The sequence below is a fragment of the Pyxicephalus adspersus genome, chromosome 2 (genome assembly GCF_032062135.1).
Source record: "Pyxicephalus adspersus chromosome 2, UCB_Pads_2.0, whole genome shotgun sequence".
NCBI lineage: Eukaryota > Metazoa > Chordata > Amphibia > Anura > Pyxicephalidae > Pyxicephalus > Pyxicephalus adspersus.
The window spans coordinates 90747672-90764342 of NC_092859.1; the positions used below are offsets into that span (position 1 = coordinate 90747672).

The 16671-nt window shown below is 38.0% G+C and overlaps 1 protein-coding gene across 5 annotated transcripts in view; it reads left to right on the top strand.

Moving 5' to 3' along the window:
* The window catches only part of SCAF11 (SR-related CTD associated factor 11), a 36001-nt gene extending 25043 nt beyond the window's left edge, over window positions 1-10958 (top strand). For 4 of the 5 annotated variants that reach the window (XM_072401446.1, XM_072401448.1, XM_072401447.1 and 1 more), the window contains 4 exons: window positions 6582-6931; window positions 8439-8660; window positions 9534-9653; window positions 10242-10958. In XM_072401446.1, the coding sequence (XP_072257547.1) occupies window positions 6582-6931; window positions 8439-8660; window positions 9534-9653; window positions 10242-10355 (806 nt within the window). In that variant the 3' untranslated portion in view covers window positions 10356-10958. The remainder of the gene's footprint in view (window positions 1-6581; window positions 6932-8438; window positions 8661-9533; window positions 9654-10241) is intronic. The other variant, XM_072401449.1, reaches the window with a different exon arrangement.
* The last annotated feature ends 5713 nt before the right edge of the window (window positions 10959-16671 follow it).

Here is a 16671-nt window from a genome sequence, read left to right on the forward strand (position 1 = left end):
ATAGAATCAATGTGAGGGAGCAGCACAGTGAGCTGAACAGCTGAAACAAACTATTTTTGCTGCTGAGAATGTTGAGGGTGATCTGCACATCAGTGCCTGAAACTACATATCAGTCTGGTCTTGCTTTTTTAAATAGGTTTTTCCCATACCCCTGAAGTCTGTTGTCATTTACATGATTTAAATGGAAAGAAACCTATTATTTTTAGGTTCATAGGGCAGCAACAAAGAATATTTCTCTAACAATAATGGGACTTCTCAGTGTTTTTACACTCTTCTGTCCACCATTCTATCTGAATTTGCAAAAAGCATAATTAGGTTGCAACTTTGTTTAGGAGGGGTGGTGTATACATGTCCCTGCATGTGTGGGATCTCCAACCCTAATCTTTCACCTAGCACAAAACCTTTAAACTTTTGACGGGTACATGTCTCATGTGATCACTTGACGTCTTGCATTTGTAAGTTTGTTTTCTTTTTTGTTGTGAGCGTGCAAGAAAAATTTAGAGCACAGATTTGATGTATGTCAAATGGTTCTAGCATTACACAGTAGTTTTTGTCCCGTCTTTAATAAGGAAATCACACTGCATTGCCCCCCTGTGGATTAAAAAGTCGTAGGTGGGGTCCTAATGAAATTAGGTTTAGTGGATGTCAGGGCAAATATATTTTGTACAAGTTTGCAATACGTGTATATTTCCCAGTGTTTTAGCCCTGTAAAAATGCTATATGATAGAAAATATCAATTGATATGCTAACATATCAATGGGACATGGAATCCATAATGAAAGTAAGTACAGTAGACCCCAGTTTATGTCCAAAAGACATGAAGGAAACCACAGGTAATTGTCACCTCTAGTACTGCATCTAAAAAAGTCCATAAAATTAATCCGACCTAATTATGTGAGTTACCAGTGACGTTACATTTTAAATTAGGTTAGTCTTTCCTGGCTCAAGTTTGGTCATCAAAATCATCTTGCTTCAACTTTGTAAACTCCCCTTGACATTTCCTAGCACAAGTTTCCAGTGACACTAGGAGGATGTATTAGGTAGCATTATAAAATGGTAAATTTCAATGAGTATTTTAGTCTCGGAGCATCAGATGAATTACAGATTTGCCCCCTTCACAATATTGACTGAGCAATTTAATTCCCTTTTATGTTCATACAAGCAGGGCTAGGATTTATGCAAAGTCGGGCTAGAGGGGTTGGGCCACAGCCTTGTTTTTAGACCATTAAAGTATTGCTCATAATTTACGTTAAATAGTGTTGTGTGCATGTTTAACAAGGCAGGAGTTGCCCAAGACTCTGCAGTCCCAATGAAAACTACTACCGCATTACCTTAATCTAATGTCAGCCAATTATGTGCATTTATAAGCAGATGCACTACAATTTGCAAATAAATATTAGGTAAGGTAATACCTGCAGCCAGCCACAGCTTTTTTGAGTATTCCATCTTAATGTGAATTTAGAGGCACATATGAAATTAGATATGGTATTGAAATGCTTAAAGTACACTTTAGATGATTTGTGAAAAAGATACTGATACTAAGGTAAAGTTGCATCAACAATAGTTTCAATCAACTTAACCTTCCCTGTATGAGATGGGGCTGTTTTCTCTATGCATCTAGCAGGTTTTAATGCTAGCCAATAAAGGAGTGGGGTTCTCAGAGGATAAAATGCTTTATAGAGGAGTTGCATTGCAAATATATGCCCTAAGGAGCCAGTGCTGGAACTGTGGAATCAAAAAGACAGGAAATGGGACTTTCCCTAATAAACCTGCAACCCAAAAAAACAAGTAGTGGTTTAGGATCTCCAAAACATTAGCCAAGCAAGGTTCTCTGTGCTGGAGAAACGGGAATAATTCATCAGTTTATGATTTTTATTTTAATGCCCTCAAACCCAAATCTGTCTTTCATAGGTGAATGTAGCACTAAAACAATAGGTTCCATCAGCAAGGCAAAAAGTAAGAGGAGGAAGGGGGGGGGATAACCTTGTCAATTTCATGTGTCAATCGGGAAGGGAGAGAGCTGACAGTCCTCCATCTCCAATTTTTATAGATAAAACCTAGTGATCCAGAGCTGGAATATGGTACCAAATCTCATACCAGCTGAAACCTTTTTTTAACTAGACCTAATCTACAGAATCAAAAGCTTTTTCTGACATCACTAACCCTAGAACTAGAATTAAGGCTTGGGAACTGTAGGTGGGTATTAAGTCTACAGGTGTTCTTTGTGGTCTTCTGAGGAATAAACCCAGTTTGATTAAAGTCTACAAGAGAATCAATTACCAAGAACAATCGAATATTCAAAACATTGGTAAATATCCCTAGGTCCTTGTTTTAAAGGGAAATTGGCCTGTACATGAGCATAAAAAGGGGGTAATTTTCTGGTTTAGCAATCGGTGATAAATACTGGATATATAGAAGGGGAAGAAATATTCTTTGCATGGCCATGGAGAACCCAGTTGGTTTGGTGTGGGATTATTCCTCAACATATTACTGCATAGTACATAGTATCAGTCCACAGGAAAACCTCCAGGACCTGGTACCTCTGTAGTTATGGAACCAGTGGCCTTGCATACTTTATCTTCATTGTTATCCACATCCAGAGACTAGGTAATCTTCTTTTGGCCCACACAACTGATGCAGAACATCAGTTTGGAGGAATGTACTCGAATATTTGCCAAGATAGGGGAGTACAAATTTTATAATCTACCAAGATTTCTAGGATCTCACTTTTTCCATCAGGTTTACAAATAATGGATATATCGATAAGAGATACAGTGTCTGGAAAAAGCCAATTTCCCATTTTTAACTCTGAATTCAAAAAGTAGGACTGATTGTGTAGCAGGGGCACAGAAAACAGGTCAGTGAAATACAGTTTAGGATGGCTACAAATTTGCCACAGGGTTATATCGGACGTGTCTGTCAGCTGCTCAGTCTTTCTCCCCCCTCCGCTCCTTATGGAGCAGAACTGCACTGTATGTACAGTGCATCCTTCAATCTTTTGTCGTTGGAAAGGATCGTTAAAGATCCTTTCCAACGACAATTGTTGCGCGTGTGTGCTTAGCCTTTGGTCCTGCCGTTGCATTTCCTACTCTGGGGGAATAATTGTAGGTGCTACCACATGCAGTTCAAGACTGAATTAGCCCTAATTCTAAGAGCTTTAACCACCTGGGCGTTACACTGATGTCCAGATTTCTGTACCAAAAGCGGTACACTGTTTCTCATGAAATTTTTTTTAAATTGTAGACCTGTAACTTACAGAAATATGTCCGAACAAGGGTCTAGTAGATATGAATTTAAAAAAAAGTTTGAAACACACAATCATGTAAAAAAAAAAAGTACTTTTAATAAAATAAATACCGTATTTTTCGGACTATAAGACGCACTTTTTCTTCCCCAAAACTGGGGGGGAAAGTGGGTGCGTCTTATACACCGAATACATGTTAAATATAATTACAAAAAATCATACTCATCCGATACCGCGATCCCGCGATGCTGCTTGCTTCTTCTCCTCGCTCTCCTCCCGGCTGCAGCGCGTGTCGTCTCCTCCTCTGAGCGAGGAGAAGCCGACACGCATACCCCAGCGATCCCATAAGCAGGCTGATCCAGCCTGCTTACCGGATCGCGAGGGCACGTGTGCCGGCTTCTCCTCGCTCAGAGGAGGAGGAGGAGACACGCGCTGCAGCCGGGAGGAGAGCCAGGAGAAGCCGGCACCTGTGCCCTCGCGATCCCGTAAGCAGGCTGATCCAGCCAGCGTCTTATAGTCCGAAAAATACGGTAAATAAACACAAAAATCAGCTTAAATCCCCTAGCGTTCTAATTCTGCCAGTTCTTTTATGCAAAAAGTGATCCTCTTTTTTTTGCATAGAAATTTTAGTTTAAATTGTGGGCCTGTAATTCTTAGGATTAACTCCCGGGTATGATAATTATATTTATTATATTATAATCATAAATTTTAATATAATACATAATTATAAATAATAATTTAAAAAATAATAGACAACAATGTAATCTAAAAATAAAATTAAAAACGTACTTTTATTTTTATTTCATGTTGTGTGGTGTTTTTGTACTGTAAAAACCATTTAAAAGCAGATTACATTGTACTCTGCTTTTAAATTTCCCTCCCTGACACACCCCAATACATCACCACTCACATCACCCGGAAGATGACTCATCCTCCGGGGTGATGTGATGTGAGTGGAGGATTTCCCTGCCTGCTCGCACAGACACACAGACGCTGGAGCTGCTGCTGCTCGCATCTCCAGAGAGATGCACAGCACAATGCAGGATTTCTGCATTGTGCTTCACATCTCACTGCAGATGCCAGCAGCAATAGCAAATTTTTTATTGCTGCTGGAGGAGTTGCGGGGACCGGGTAAGTATTTTCTTTCAGTTGTAATCCAATTGTCATACAATGTATGACAATCGGATTGCAATATAATGTTTGTTTATATTTTTAACCACCTGAGAAAAGTTCGGGTTTAACACTTTTTGCAAGGGTTTTTACCCCGAACCAAGGTCGGGTTTAACGGCCAGGTGGTTATTAGCCCTTTAAAATTCACCCATCATGTTGTCAATATTTTTGAGCAAATTGAGAAAACCTTTATTATAGTGGCACCTAGGTCAATCCACCATGCAAGCTTCAAGCGCTTTCCTTCCATAGACTTAAAACTCATAAAAATAATAAACCTAGAGGAAAATGATCTGATGGATCATCAGGGAGTTACCTGCCAATCCTTCAATGTTGTTAGGAGAGGCTGAAAGAAAGCTATTTTCTCATAAATAGTATGAACTTGGGAAGGTTAAAAGATAGATAAACTGAAACTGGTATATTGTTTCCCCTTTAATGTGAAAAATGATGGCTGCATACCCATCTCAGATGTCAATGCCATGAGATGAGGACATGTAGGAAACTCTTAAGGATGGCATCCACAGTAATGTATTGTGAGTTGTGGATGTAGTAATTATACTTGGCTTTCCCTGAGGATCTGAAAGTTGTTTTAAGGTTTCTTCCATGCTCTCAAAACACACTGCTCTCAAAAAACACTGCTCTAGCATATGCAAAGTATATTGCATATTTATTCAATAGTTTGTGCATCTAGTTACACCTTAAATGTGTTTCCTGGAGTAAAACATAGCAAGACACAATGATAAAATGGTCTAGGAGGATCTGATTGACAGACTAAAAATTGTCTGCACAAAAAAACTAAACAAGGAAAAAACAAAGTCTCACAACTTTGTAAAATAAATAAAATATAAGTTGCCTATACCCATAACTGTGCAGAAGAACATGCAGATAAAACCGTTAAGGCAATACGATACAATAGTGGCTGCACAGGAAAATGCAACTCTTGGAATAGAATTTGCAAACAGTTATTGTAAAGAATGAGCAATGTACAACACTCCAGTTTCAATGTGTGGGACAAAAACTGCACATTTGAAGGTGTCAGGCAAAATAAACATATTATCTTACGTTAGAATATCCAGCCAGTGATTTGCTGTGTGAGGGGTATCAAACAATTTTGTGGCATTCCCATAAACCACCCTGATCTTGGATGGATATAGGTGCCAATAATTGAAACATAACTTGCAAATGCTTCCTAACCTCTGTGTAACATCAGTTATTGCATTGGATTTCATATGACAAGTCAGGAAAATATCTAATATGGGAATTTTCTCTTTGCAGAATGTTTCTAATCTCTGTAGTTGAGGAACTAAACCAAAAGGGTCTGGGTTGTTGCCCTAGGGACATCCTTATCCACTGGAACACTGCATCCTTTCAACCACATATGCAGGGGATAGACAGAACACAAAATTAGATGTTTGGGGAAAAATACCTTTCTGATTTCTGAAAGATCAGCTGTATAAGTGGCCAGTGTCCCCAAGGACCAATATTCTTCACTCTGATTTATATCAGTCAACCCTACATAAAGTTTGGTTAAACCCTGCCCCTAATTGTGGCTGCCACCTTGTAGGAGCATGTGATCTCTAATTCCATGAGATTATTAGGCAAAACAAAAACTACAATGTGTATCTTTTGACTTTGAAGACATCTTATCAAGTATTTAGATCAAATGCCTGCTTTGTTGTTCTGAAGTGTGCAGATAGACTGAATGTAAACAGTAATAATTACACTGGAATGAATAGCTCCTAAAGTACAGCAAGAAAGCACAAGTTTGGTTTACATTGACATTTATAAAGAAAACCAGGACTGGATGTAATATGGAAACTGCCATTGCCAACATGATTTTCAGCATTTGACTATAAAGTAATAAAGCTAATGCTTGGGGTTCTTTATCTTAAAGTATCAAAGCCAGGCAATCGCCTTTTCCTGAAACTAGTAGCCTTTTAAAGGATACTTTAGCAATAGTAGTCTCCATATCCCTGTTAGTCTTGGTTAAGTAACTAATAAGCTTGCTTGTTCAAGAAAAGCGGTAAATTATGCTCGGATACAAATAAGGGTATTGAACTGTGAAAATAGTCTGGCAGGTTTCCATAGCCATCTAAATACTTGCACTCTGTTTAATTGCCATGTTTCATTTCCTGATTTTCTTTCTTTTATTTTCATCTTCCTCAAACAGATCAAGCCCTCAAAGACCAACCGAGTCAACAAGCTGAAAGTGCTCAGATGCCAGTTAATATGGTTCAGACTCAAATGAATGTAGTGCAGCAACCAATAAGTGCACCTCCTCCACAGCCAGTGAATATTTACCCATATTCGGTGGGAGTCCACACCCCTTTAGTGAGCATGCAGCACAATCCATACAACATTCATCCTCAACTCCCCATCCATCTCCACCCAGCATTACCTTTAGTTCAGGTAGCTGCTCCATCTAGTGTGCCTCAGGGATTGCCCCCACCCCCGCCGCCACCACCACCATCTCAACAGGTTGGCTACGTTGCTCCACAGCAAGATGGAAAACCACTGCAGGTACTTTTTTTTTTCCTCTTATTATTTTTAAAGTAAGAAGCATCTTATCCAAGGTTTGTCTGTATAGGGGAAACATGTTTTTTCTATATCCAAATAAATTAGGCTTACCAAGCTTTCTGTACTTCTACTGTTAGTCTCACTCCCATTATTCACTGCTCCTAAATTTTTAAAGCCTGACTAAACCCAAATTTGAAAAAGGCAAAATATAATATTTGCCAGGTTGATAAGTTAATATAAATAGTATGTGGATGTAATGTGGTGGATGTAATACCTGTTCCTCTAAGAATAAGATGTTGGACTACATTTCCCAGCATCTCTGAATTGCAATGGAAACACTTCTACATGAAGAGGCAGGACATAGATGGTAGGAAGTAGATGGTAAGCGATTGGAAAACCTCAATCAGAGACACAAAGGGTGAACATGGTGTAGACAGGTGCCAATCACAATTACACAAAATCACAATTACATTAAATAATGAATTATGATAATGTATGAATAAAATAAGTGGTACTCCAGCAACAATTTTGTACTTGGAGGCCCTGCGTAAAGTCTGTACTGTTGTGTGCACCCTTGACTTAAACGAACATTTTTGGTCAGGGACCGCACAAGTACTGGATGACAACTTTGTTCTTCAGTATGTGATTAGGTTTTTTTTCCCCCTAAGCATTTATGTGAGATATACACTGAAGTACATTTTTTAATAGAGTTTTGGGGCATTATTTAACTTGAGCAAAATGCATACAGTATTTTTGTTTTGTCTTTTTGTGAAGTTATGTTGCCCAGGACTGTATACTACATGGTACAGTATAACTGACATTTGCAATATTCTCTATATCAGTGTTTTTCAACTTTTTTGAGCCACGGCACATTTTTTTACATTGAAAAAATCCTGCGGCACACCACAAATCAAAAATGTTACAAAATGACACTCTGTAGCTAATTCTTTTGTCTCTAAGAATGAACAAGAAAACTGTTACCTACTGACATGGAAGAGTATTACATTACTCTGCCAGTCACTACAGCACAGACACTCGACAATGGTAATTGGATAATTTCCCACGGTACACCTAAAGATCCCTCATGGCACACTAGTGTGCCGCGGCACAGTGGTTGAAAATCACTGCTCTATATAAAAGTCTGTTCACAAAGCTATTACAGCTATTAGGTGTCTATTGGGAGCAAACCAGCCATTTTAAGTAACAATTTATAGCTTTTATATTGGCAAATATAAAAGGATATATTTATAAAGTAAGCCATAGGGTGTGTATACTAGTGCACAGAATATTGGAATTGTGCTTATTTTCATACAATTGTATGTTTTCACATATTTATTTTAGTTTGGACTGCAGTTGTTGTTGTATTTTCTTCCTGTGCATTAGCTTAATTGTAGTTTTGTTAAAATCATTGATGCTTATTTTTTAAAAATCGTTGTATATTAACAATCTAGTATTAACAATGTTTTAATGTTTAGGAAATGTAATTATGTGTTAACCCTTTTTATTGCAGGCCAATCCAACTGTTTCCCATATAAGTAATAACTCGGCACCACCACTTTTGCCGGTTCCAGCAGTAGCCCAAGAAAGAGTAGTGGGGACAGCAGTTGCACCAACTCCTGCTAGTGTGGCAGCATCAAGTCATAACAAAAACCCATATGTTTCGGTAAAGCCTACTCCTTGGAAGGAAACCGTAACAGTGGAAGCTAGTGCAGATAGCTCCAAGAAGGAAAAGGTATACTCATTTTACAAGTCTCTTGTAACAGTATGCCCCCCTTAAGTGTAATCACATCTTTAGTACAGTTATACCAACAAAGCATAGTTGTACTAAAGGTTACACTATGAATATGCTGAATATTACTAGATGCATTAGGACCAATTGTTGTCCCCTCTAACAAAATGATCACAGATGAATAACCTATGGAAATAAGCTTACTTTTTAGTTTTATGTATAATAGATTAAATATATAGTCTCTGGTAATTTAACATATCCTGGAAGCGACCAAAGTCTTAAAGTTAACTGCTGTTTTCCCTGCATCCCATAAAACCAAGATGAATTGTTAGACTTTTCCCGGTAGGCTTGTATCAAAAGGGACCTTTGGATTAAAGTAGGGGATAGTCTAGCAAGTATATGCATTGAACTACCCATCTCCAGGGACTGAAGAATCATCCTGTGTTATAACACTTAATGAATATGCTACTAGTACTGTCATGGCAATCATTAATTGTAAAATTGAGAGTAAAAGGATCAGCTTCTCAAGAAAATAAAAAGCAGTCTCACCTTGGGAAGTTGGTTCATAATACACATACAGTACATGTTATAACTGGCCACTTCCTATCCCAGTTCCAGTGTTGTGCATTAAGTGGTCAATGAGGGTTTGTAGGGAAGAATGCAAAAAAAAATTGCTGCTAGAGCTAATTAACATGATATGGTCCCTGCCAGGGTGACATATATCATCATCAGAGCCCATCACTAACTACAACTAGGCGGATATTCCACACACTAAAAATACTTTTTTTTAATGAAATGATTTAAACAAATAGTTTTTATTTTATATTGTGCAATTTTTTTATGCACTGCATAAAAATGTGTATTTCTACCTTCTAGAAAATTCAAATTCAGGAACGAGCAGCGCAAGAAGTGAAAGTGGCTATAAAACAATATTATCAAAATAAAGATATCACAAAAGATGAATATAAGGAAATTGTGAAGAAAGCTGTTGACAAGGTAAGCCAAGAACATATTTTTTCATGTTCAAATCTGATTAAATAAAATTCCATACAGAAGTATATATTGAACTATTTATCATATTATGAAGGTAATAATGCTCACATTTAAAAGTATTATACAAAAATATTAATAGATGTTACAGTGTACACCCATACCCCGTAAACTGGTTTTACGTCATTTGTCTGAAATCACTTCTAGACATTGTTAATAACTTTCCACTATTGTCTAACATTACTCCTGCCTGGAAGACATTTGGTTACAGTATGTTAGTGGGTTTGCTTTCATTAACTTTCCTTATCAACCCCCCCCCCACCTCCCCTGCAGCAGTTCATTGAAATGTAAATCTAGACTTCGACTAGGCCAGTCCAAAACATTCCATTTCTTAATTTTATATCAATCCTTGGTGGATTTGCTAGATGTGCTTGTGTTGAATGCCAACATCAATTTAGGCAACTATATGAGAAAAGAGTTGGGAGACAGGAGCACACAATTCACTTTGCTGTGATCATTTTTTACTATTTTTCTCTTTCGATAGTAGAACCAACTTCATATTCTGTGGGATTAATCTTAATTTTCTTTTATTAGGTTTGTCACAGTAAAAGTGGAGAAGTTGATTCAGCTAAAGTGGCAAATCTTGTGAAGGCGTATGTGGACAAGTACAAACACTCGAGAAAAAAGGGGACAGAAGACAAACTTTGAGCTACATCACTGGGGTCATACAAAGGACTGTGACAGTAATTGTCAAAGTGCAATTTCAGTCTCTTGACAGAATTGTTATCAACTGTGATTGAAATCGGGTTTTGATACAATTATAATTTTCAATGTATGATTTATTTGATTACACTTAGAGCTCCCCTTTTTTTGTTTCCTCCCTTCCCACCTCAAAGCATTCTTAATGGGTTTTTGTTTTTACTAGGACAAACATGGTTAATAATGATGTACAGCATTTTGACTTAATCAATTATGTGTGTAATATTAGAGATGTAATTCTCAATACTTGGCTAGCAGCTGGGTGCTGTGTGTACAGTAAATGGAAACTGTTAGTTAATAATTCTTATCATGAGAATCTTTTGATTGTGTTTTTCTTCTAATCATAGTGAGATGTTTTTTTTTCCTTGGCCTGTTTCTAGTCTAACTGGACACACTGGTCTTTCAGTGTAGCCATAAAGATGTATGTACCCAGATAGGGAGTCTGTTTAGAATACCCGTACGCTACTACTGCAACATTTGTGTCCAACAAATATATATTTTTTTAAGATGGACACCAATTATGGCAACACCAAATAAATATCATGCTGCTTGTCTGCTTTGTTATTTCCTTGTTCAATGCAATTTCTCTTTCTAAAAGATTTTGGGGGGTCCACATCTTCTGCAGTGTGGAAGGGAATGAATAATGAACTATTAAAGCGGTACAGATTCCAGCGTTTAGGCTGACTACGATGGGCAGTCTGTCTTGCTATGTGTTACTGCATTCCGTATACCTCTGGTGTCCTTTGTTTTCCCTTGCTGAGAAATTCCTGTAGTGTGTTACTTCGGTCTCTTTACCTTAGTGTGAACTCTGGCTCCCTTCTGTAGTACTCGTTCTTCCACAATCTCTTCTCTAGGGTGTTCTGTGCTGCACTTGTAGGTTTCTGATGTATTTTCTTACAATGCCGGAGCAGTAGCATTGTGAGGATACAGAGTGCCACAACATGGAAGATGAAGACATGCATCTCTGAAGTTAATCTTTAGCTAGCGAGATGAGGTGATTGAAAATATACTTCTTCCCTAGACTAAGGAGTAATTAACATTTTAAATGCAAGGGTAGCTACAACAACAAAATATCTTGTTACTTGGCTTTGAATGCAATGCAGAAAAGTGGGACTTTTCGGTAACTTTACAAGTTTCCATGAAATCTTTGTTCCAGAGCTGCCTCCTGTTGATAATGGTTGGATGTAGGTTGTTACTGAAAAGTGTCGGGTGGAACACTGGGGGTTGCTTACATCAATTATCCAAAACTCAAAGTCTTGCTGCAACATTTAGGATGGATTCTGGCCTGCATTGAACTACATGTTCTGACCTGGTCAGCCTTGTACATTTTAGGAATAGACAATACCAGGCAGGGGCGTCAGATCCTGGGAATGGTAACCTTACCCCATGGTGTTACAGGGCCAGTACCACAGGTTGGTACTGCAAAAATCTCTTGCTTTAAACATTTTATAGGAATTAGCCAAATGCACTGCCAGTTCAGAAAAAAAAAGTCACATGGCAACATTTTTTATTTGATTACAGCACACATTTGCCATGGCATCCTTTAAGTAAGCCTATTCACTTTAACAACAATTTGCAAAGATCTAGTATTATTGCTGCTGTTCAACCTCCCAAACATTCTCAATGGGGTTAGGGTCATGACTAATGTGGTGGCCAATCCATGTGTGAGAATGACCCCCTGAACCACTCTTCCACAAGATGAACTTGATGAATCTGGGCATTGTCATCATGCCCAATCTTGGTCAGTAATCTGCTGGTGCACAAAAGGTTGCCAAACCTGAACTGAAACAACACCAGATCATACCACTGCCCCCCATAGGCTTGGGGACTATTTCAGTGAGGAAGCGTATATTACATTTTGGTTAGAAGAACTGTTGGCTTCTTTTTTAGACCACAGTTACTTTTTTTTACATGAATAACCATCCATAAATCTTTTTTGGAGAAATATCCAAATATTTAGGATTTTGGCTAGTGGTTTTAGCGCATTTCTTGCAAAGATAAAAGATTATATTTAAAATTCCATCAACACTACAGGAATGTTAAAATTAATAGTGATTTGTTCAAACAAACTTATTTTATCATTCTAAACAAATTGAGTTGGGTAAGTGTACTTAAAATGTAGTTGAAAGGTAAGTAGACATGGGCGGTCACTGAATTGTACTGCTTGTAAGGAACATGGTTAGGGCAAGATAAGTTTTATTATTATTAATTGTAGTCTCTGAACAAGGTATTGTTACCAAAATTTCAGAGGGATTGGGATGACCAGTGGGAAGATATCCTGAAAAAAATAGGTGTTTTTTTGTTTTTGTAAAAAAAAAAGGAAAAAAAAAAATTATATTGGGATATATAAAGTGTCCGTTATTCTTAATTTGTCCACTAGGTGGTGCACTTATGGTTTCCATTCATAACACTGGTCAAACATTTTCTTGCCAAACCGATTAAAGTCATTTTAGGTTATGTTTGATGCACAGATTCCAGATATGGTATGGGTTTTGCTAGATTGGCTTTAGTTTTTGAAATAATGACCTCAATAAAAACCTCAGAAAACTAATGAAACATAGAAATTAAGCACAATTAAGCTAGATATGCCTACAATACTAGATTTTTGAAGTACTTCATGCCAATATGTTTTATATTCAGTATATTTACAGAACTAACCACAAAGAAGTCATTGAAAAACTATTCGTATGATTTCTTTTTTTTACTGATGATCAATGTGATTGTCCTGAAGGCTCCAGCAGTAGTCTGCCATCATGTGTCTGTCACATCTGTCCTGATACCTTTCTTCCATCACCTTTATATCTTGATGGAACCTCTCCCCTTGTTCCTCACTGAAATCACCAAGGTTTTCTGGAAAGTTTTGCAAATGGCTATGGAGAGAGTGTACCTTTATGCTCATAGTAGCACCCAAATTTTAAAGTTTAGGAGCAAGTTTTGTACCAGTTCTTCATAATTTTGTGTTTTTTGGTTACCCAAGAAGGTCTTTACAACCATGACAGCTGTGCCAGGCAGAAGCTTCAGTATAAGTCATGTAACTTGGGAAATTTGAATCATTTATCAGTCTCAAAATCTGGGATCCATCAAGGATCCCTGCTTTTAATTTTTCAGTACTCAATCCAGGGAAGAATCTACAAATGTATTTGAAGCGATCACCGTTCTTGTTCAGAGCTGTAACAAATTGCTTCATTAACCTCCCTAGCAGTAACCCCGAGAGTGACTCGGGGTAGAAAAAAGTTGCTACAAGTGGTAACCCCGAGTCACTCTCGGGGTTGGAACACCCACCTAGGGAAGGTTAGTAAAAAGAGCGCTTACCTGATCTGCCGGGGTCCCACGCCGTCCAGCGCTGTGATCTCCATCTTCTTTCTGCTTTTGCATCCGATGAGTCACCGGGGAAGTTCCTGGTGACGTCAGTGCATGTGTAAGTCCCGGCCAGGCGGGGCGGGAAATTCAAAATCCATTTGTATTGCATTCAATACAAAATAAGTAAATAAGTGTATTGAATGCAATACATTGGATTTTTATGTGAAAAAGCAGTACATTGTTTTCAAGAACATTTATTTTACAATATGAAAAACAATGTACCGCTTTTAGACATATAAAACCGAAAAGAAATGAACCGCTAGGGAGGTTAATCCCAACTTTATGTGTAGTGGAGGGGGAATAATTTTTTCTTTGTCAACCCTTAGCTCGTTAATGATGTTCGCTGTACCTTTTTTCATGTTTTCCCTTGGAGGCCATGTCACTTTTTTCCAGTGATCCTGCTTTGCTCTACTATCACACAAGCAGATGAAACATGGGTACTTTGTGTATCTACTTTGCTGTCCAATTAGGAAGTTCACCATTTTTAAATCAACACATATGGACCATTAGTGTTCATGATAGCAAAGCTTTTGTCCAAAAGACCATTTTGATATTTTCATGTTCTTCTAAGTTTTGAGTGACCAATTGGAATTGATGCATAGCAGTTGCCATTATGCAGTAAAACAGATTTCAAACTTCTGGAATTGTCTGAAAAGCCGCCAATTTTCTGCTCGGTATTCTGGTAGTCCCATATGGGCTAGTAGTCCAGGGATGTTACAACAGTACATGATGTCCCCATCTTCACTGAAATATGGTAGGAGTGTCACCTCTCTTGTCCTATAAACCGTTATTTTAACTTCTGGTCTAAGACTTCTTTTCATTTAGCCTGGATGTTAAAAGTTCAGATGCTTGTTTTAACAGACTTAGGTCATATATGAAATCATTGACCTTTTTTCGGGAAAACTGCTGGTTTGATGAAACACTTCCTTCATATTCACCTCCACTGCTAACTCCTGGATTACACTCCAAACCCTGCGTATCCTCCATGTTGGATACAGGAATATCAGGGAGTGTACTGAACACTGGTATGGGAACATCAGCACCATGCGCCACAGGTCGTCTTGCTGATTCCAAACCAGGGTACTCCCACTTGTTTTTCTTTTCGCATACCATATGGGGAGCCCAATACTTATCTTGGTCCCCCAGTTTAATACCAAAATATACAAGATATGCTTGTTTCACAAATTCTGTAATGTTTCTTCTTTGTATGAACAAAAAGAAGGCATATGAAAGTTTCATGGAAATAATGCTACATTTAATATATAAAATGCAAATCTTCGGTGTAAATAAAGATTGATAATAATATGCTGTGTTAACATATGTTGTTGGTAAAATCATCCATACCGATTCCTGTATCACAAGAATCAGAGCCAATTCAATTAAACTTATGTAATTTATGGATTCAGCAGACCTGAAAAACACTAAATATATTGAAAAATCTTTGGCAAGTGAAAAAAAAAACGTTTTTTTTTGGAGCTGTGTAATAAATACTACCTCTTAGTTTTAGATTTATTAACCAAAGAGTACATAAGTAAACAAAAATCTTCAACATCTCCATGAGAATTGCCAGCTCCTAGGCATTGAAGGATCAAAGTCAAGTGAGTTATTTAGCAGGTCTTTTTGTCTGCTGCAAAGTGGAAATTATTTTTCAGCACCTCCTCAAACACCTGAGATCGTGACAGAAATGTAGACATTTCCTAAAAAAATGTAGCTAAATCATGGGAGCAACCAGTAGTCATTCCTATGCGACATGGTCCTGTCCTGGCTTTGTCATTATCTATCTGCATGGAGTTTTTGTGCTCTCTATTTGTGTGGATTTTCTCCCACATACCAAAAATATGCAGGTTGGCTAATTTTCTTACCCCCACATTTTTGCCTTAGAATGTGGTAGTGACATGACTAAGGGAAGGGAAAGTTAGATTACACATAGATTGTAAAACCCTTTGAGGGACATCTAGTGAAATTACTATATCCTTTGTAAAGTGCTGTGTAATGTTACCGCATTATAAATACTGGATAATAATAGAAAGCCCATTACTCAAATTTCCTTGAATCATGTGTGCACTCTAGGATAAACACCATTGGCATTGTATTTCCTATTCCAGCATTGTTAGGGCTGACCATCTTGGTGGCCTCTTCAGATAGATGGATTCTGAATGAGCAGCCACTGCCTGGAGAATAAATAAAGGCCAGCTTTGCAGAACCTGCACTTATTCCCACAGGTGTTATTTCTTGTATGTTTCTGGTGATGCGGTCTCTGTCTAGGTTAACAGGTAAGGATAACACATATTAGTTTTCAGGCTGAGGGTTTGGCAGCTAAATGTCAGGTGGGTATGACCAAATAAAGAGTCGGATGACATCCTGAAAGCCAGTGTGACTGAACTTCTAGGTTTGGCACATGCATAATTTTGCCCTGGCAAAACACACAACCTTTCCTGGTTATGATGGCATGGGGTCAGCCACCTTTCAGGCTGTCTCTGCATGAAATGCTGACAGCATCAATAAACTAGTGTGACTCCTGACCCCCATACATAAAAGCTGCAAGACTGCAGGGTGCATTTCACCTATGCTCTGGTAAACTGCATCATCCAAGGACTCATGAGAAGGAAGGGGGTAAAGTTGACTGGCATGTCACAACACTAAAAGACCTATGGTGGTACATTTGCTTCTTCCATCCAGAAGATGCAGTATTTTGGCAGTAGAAGGGGTTGTGCTCAGGGTTGGGAGTTTTGTGTTTGCTACTTTCCTATACTTTTTAGGAGTGGAAGATAAATAATCTGATGCTTTGGTGTCTTAGTTAAATTTGTGTATATTAATAAACAGGATTTATATAGTGCCAACATATTATGCAGTGCTAAAAACCAAAACATTGCTCTCACTCTGATCAGTGTGTTTATGTCCACTC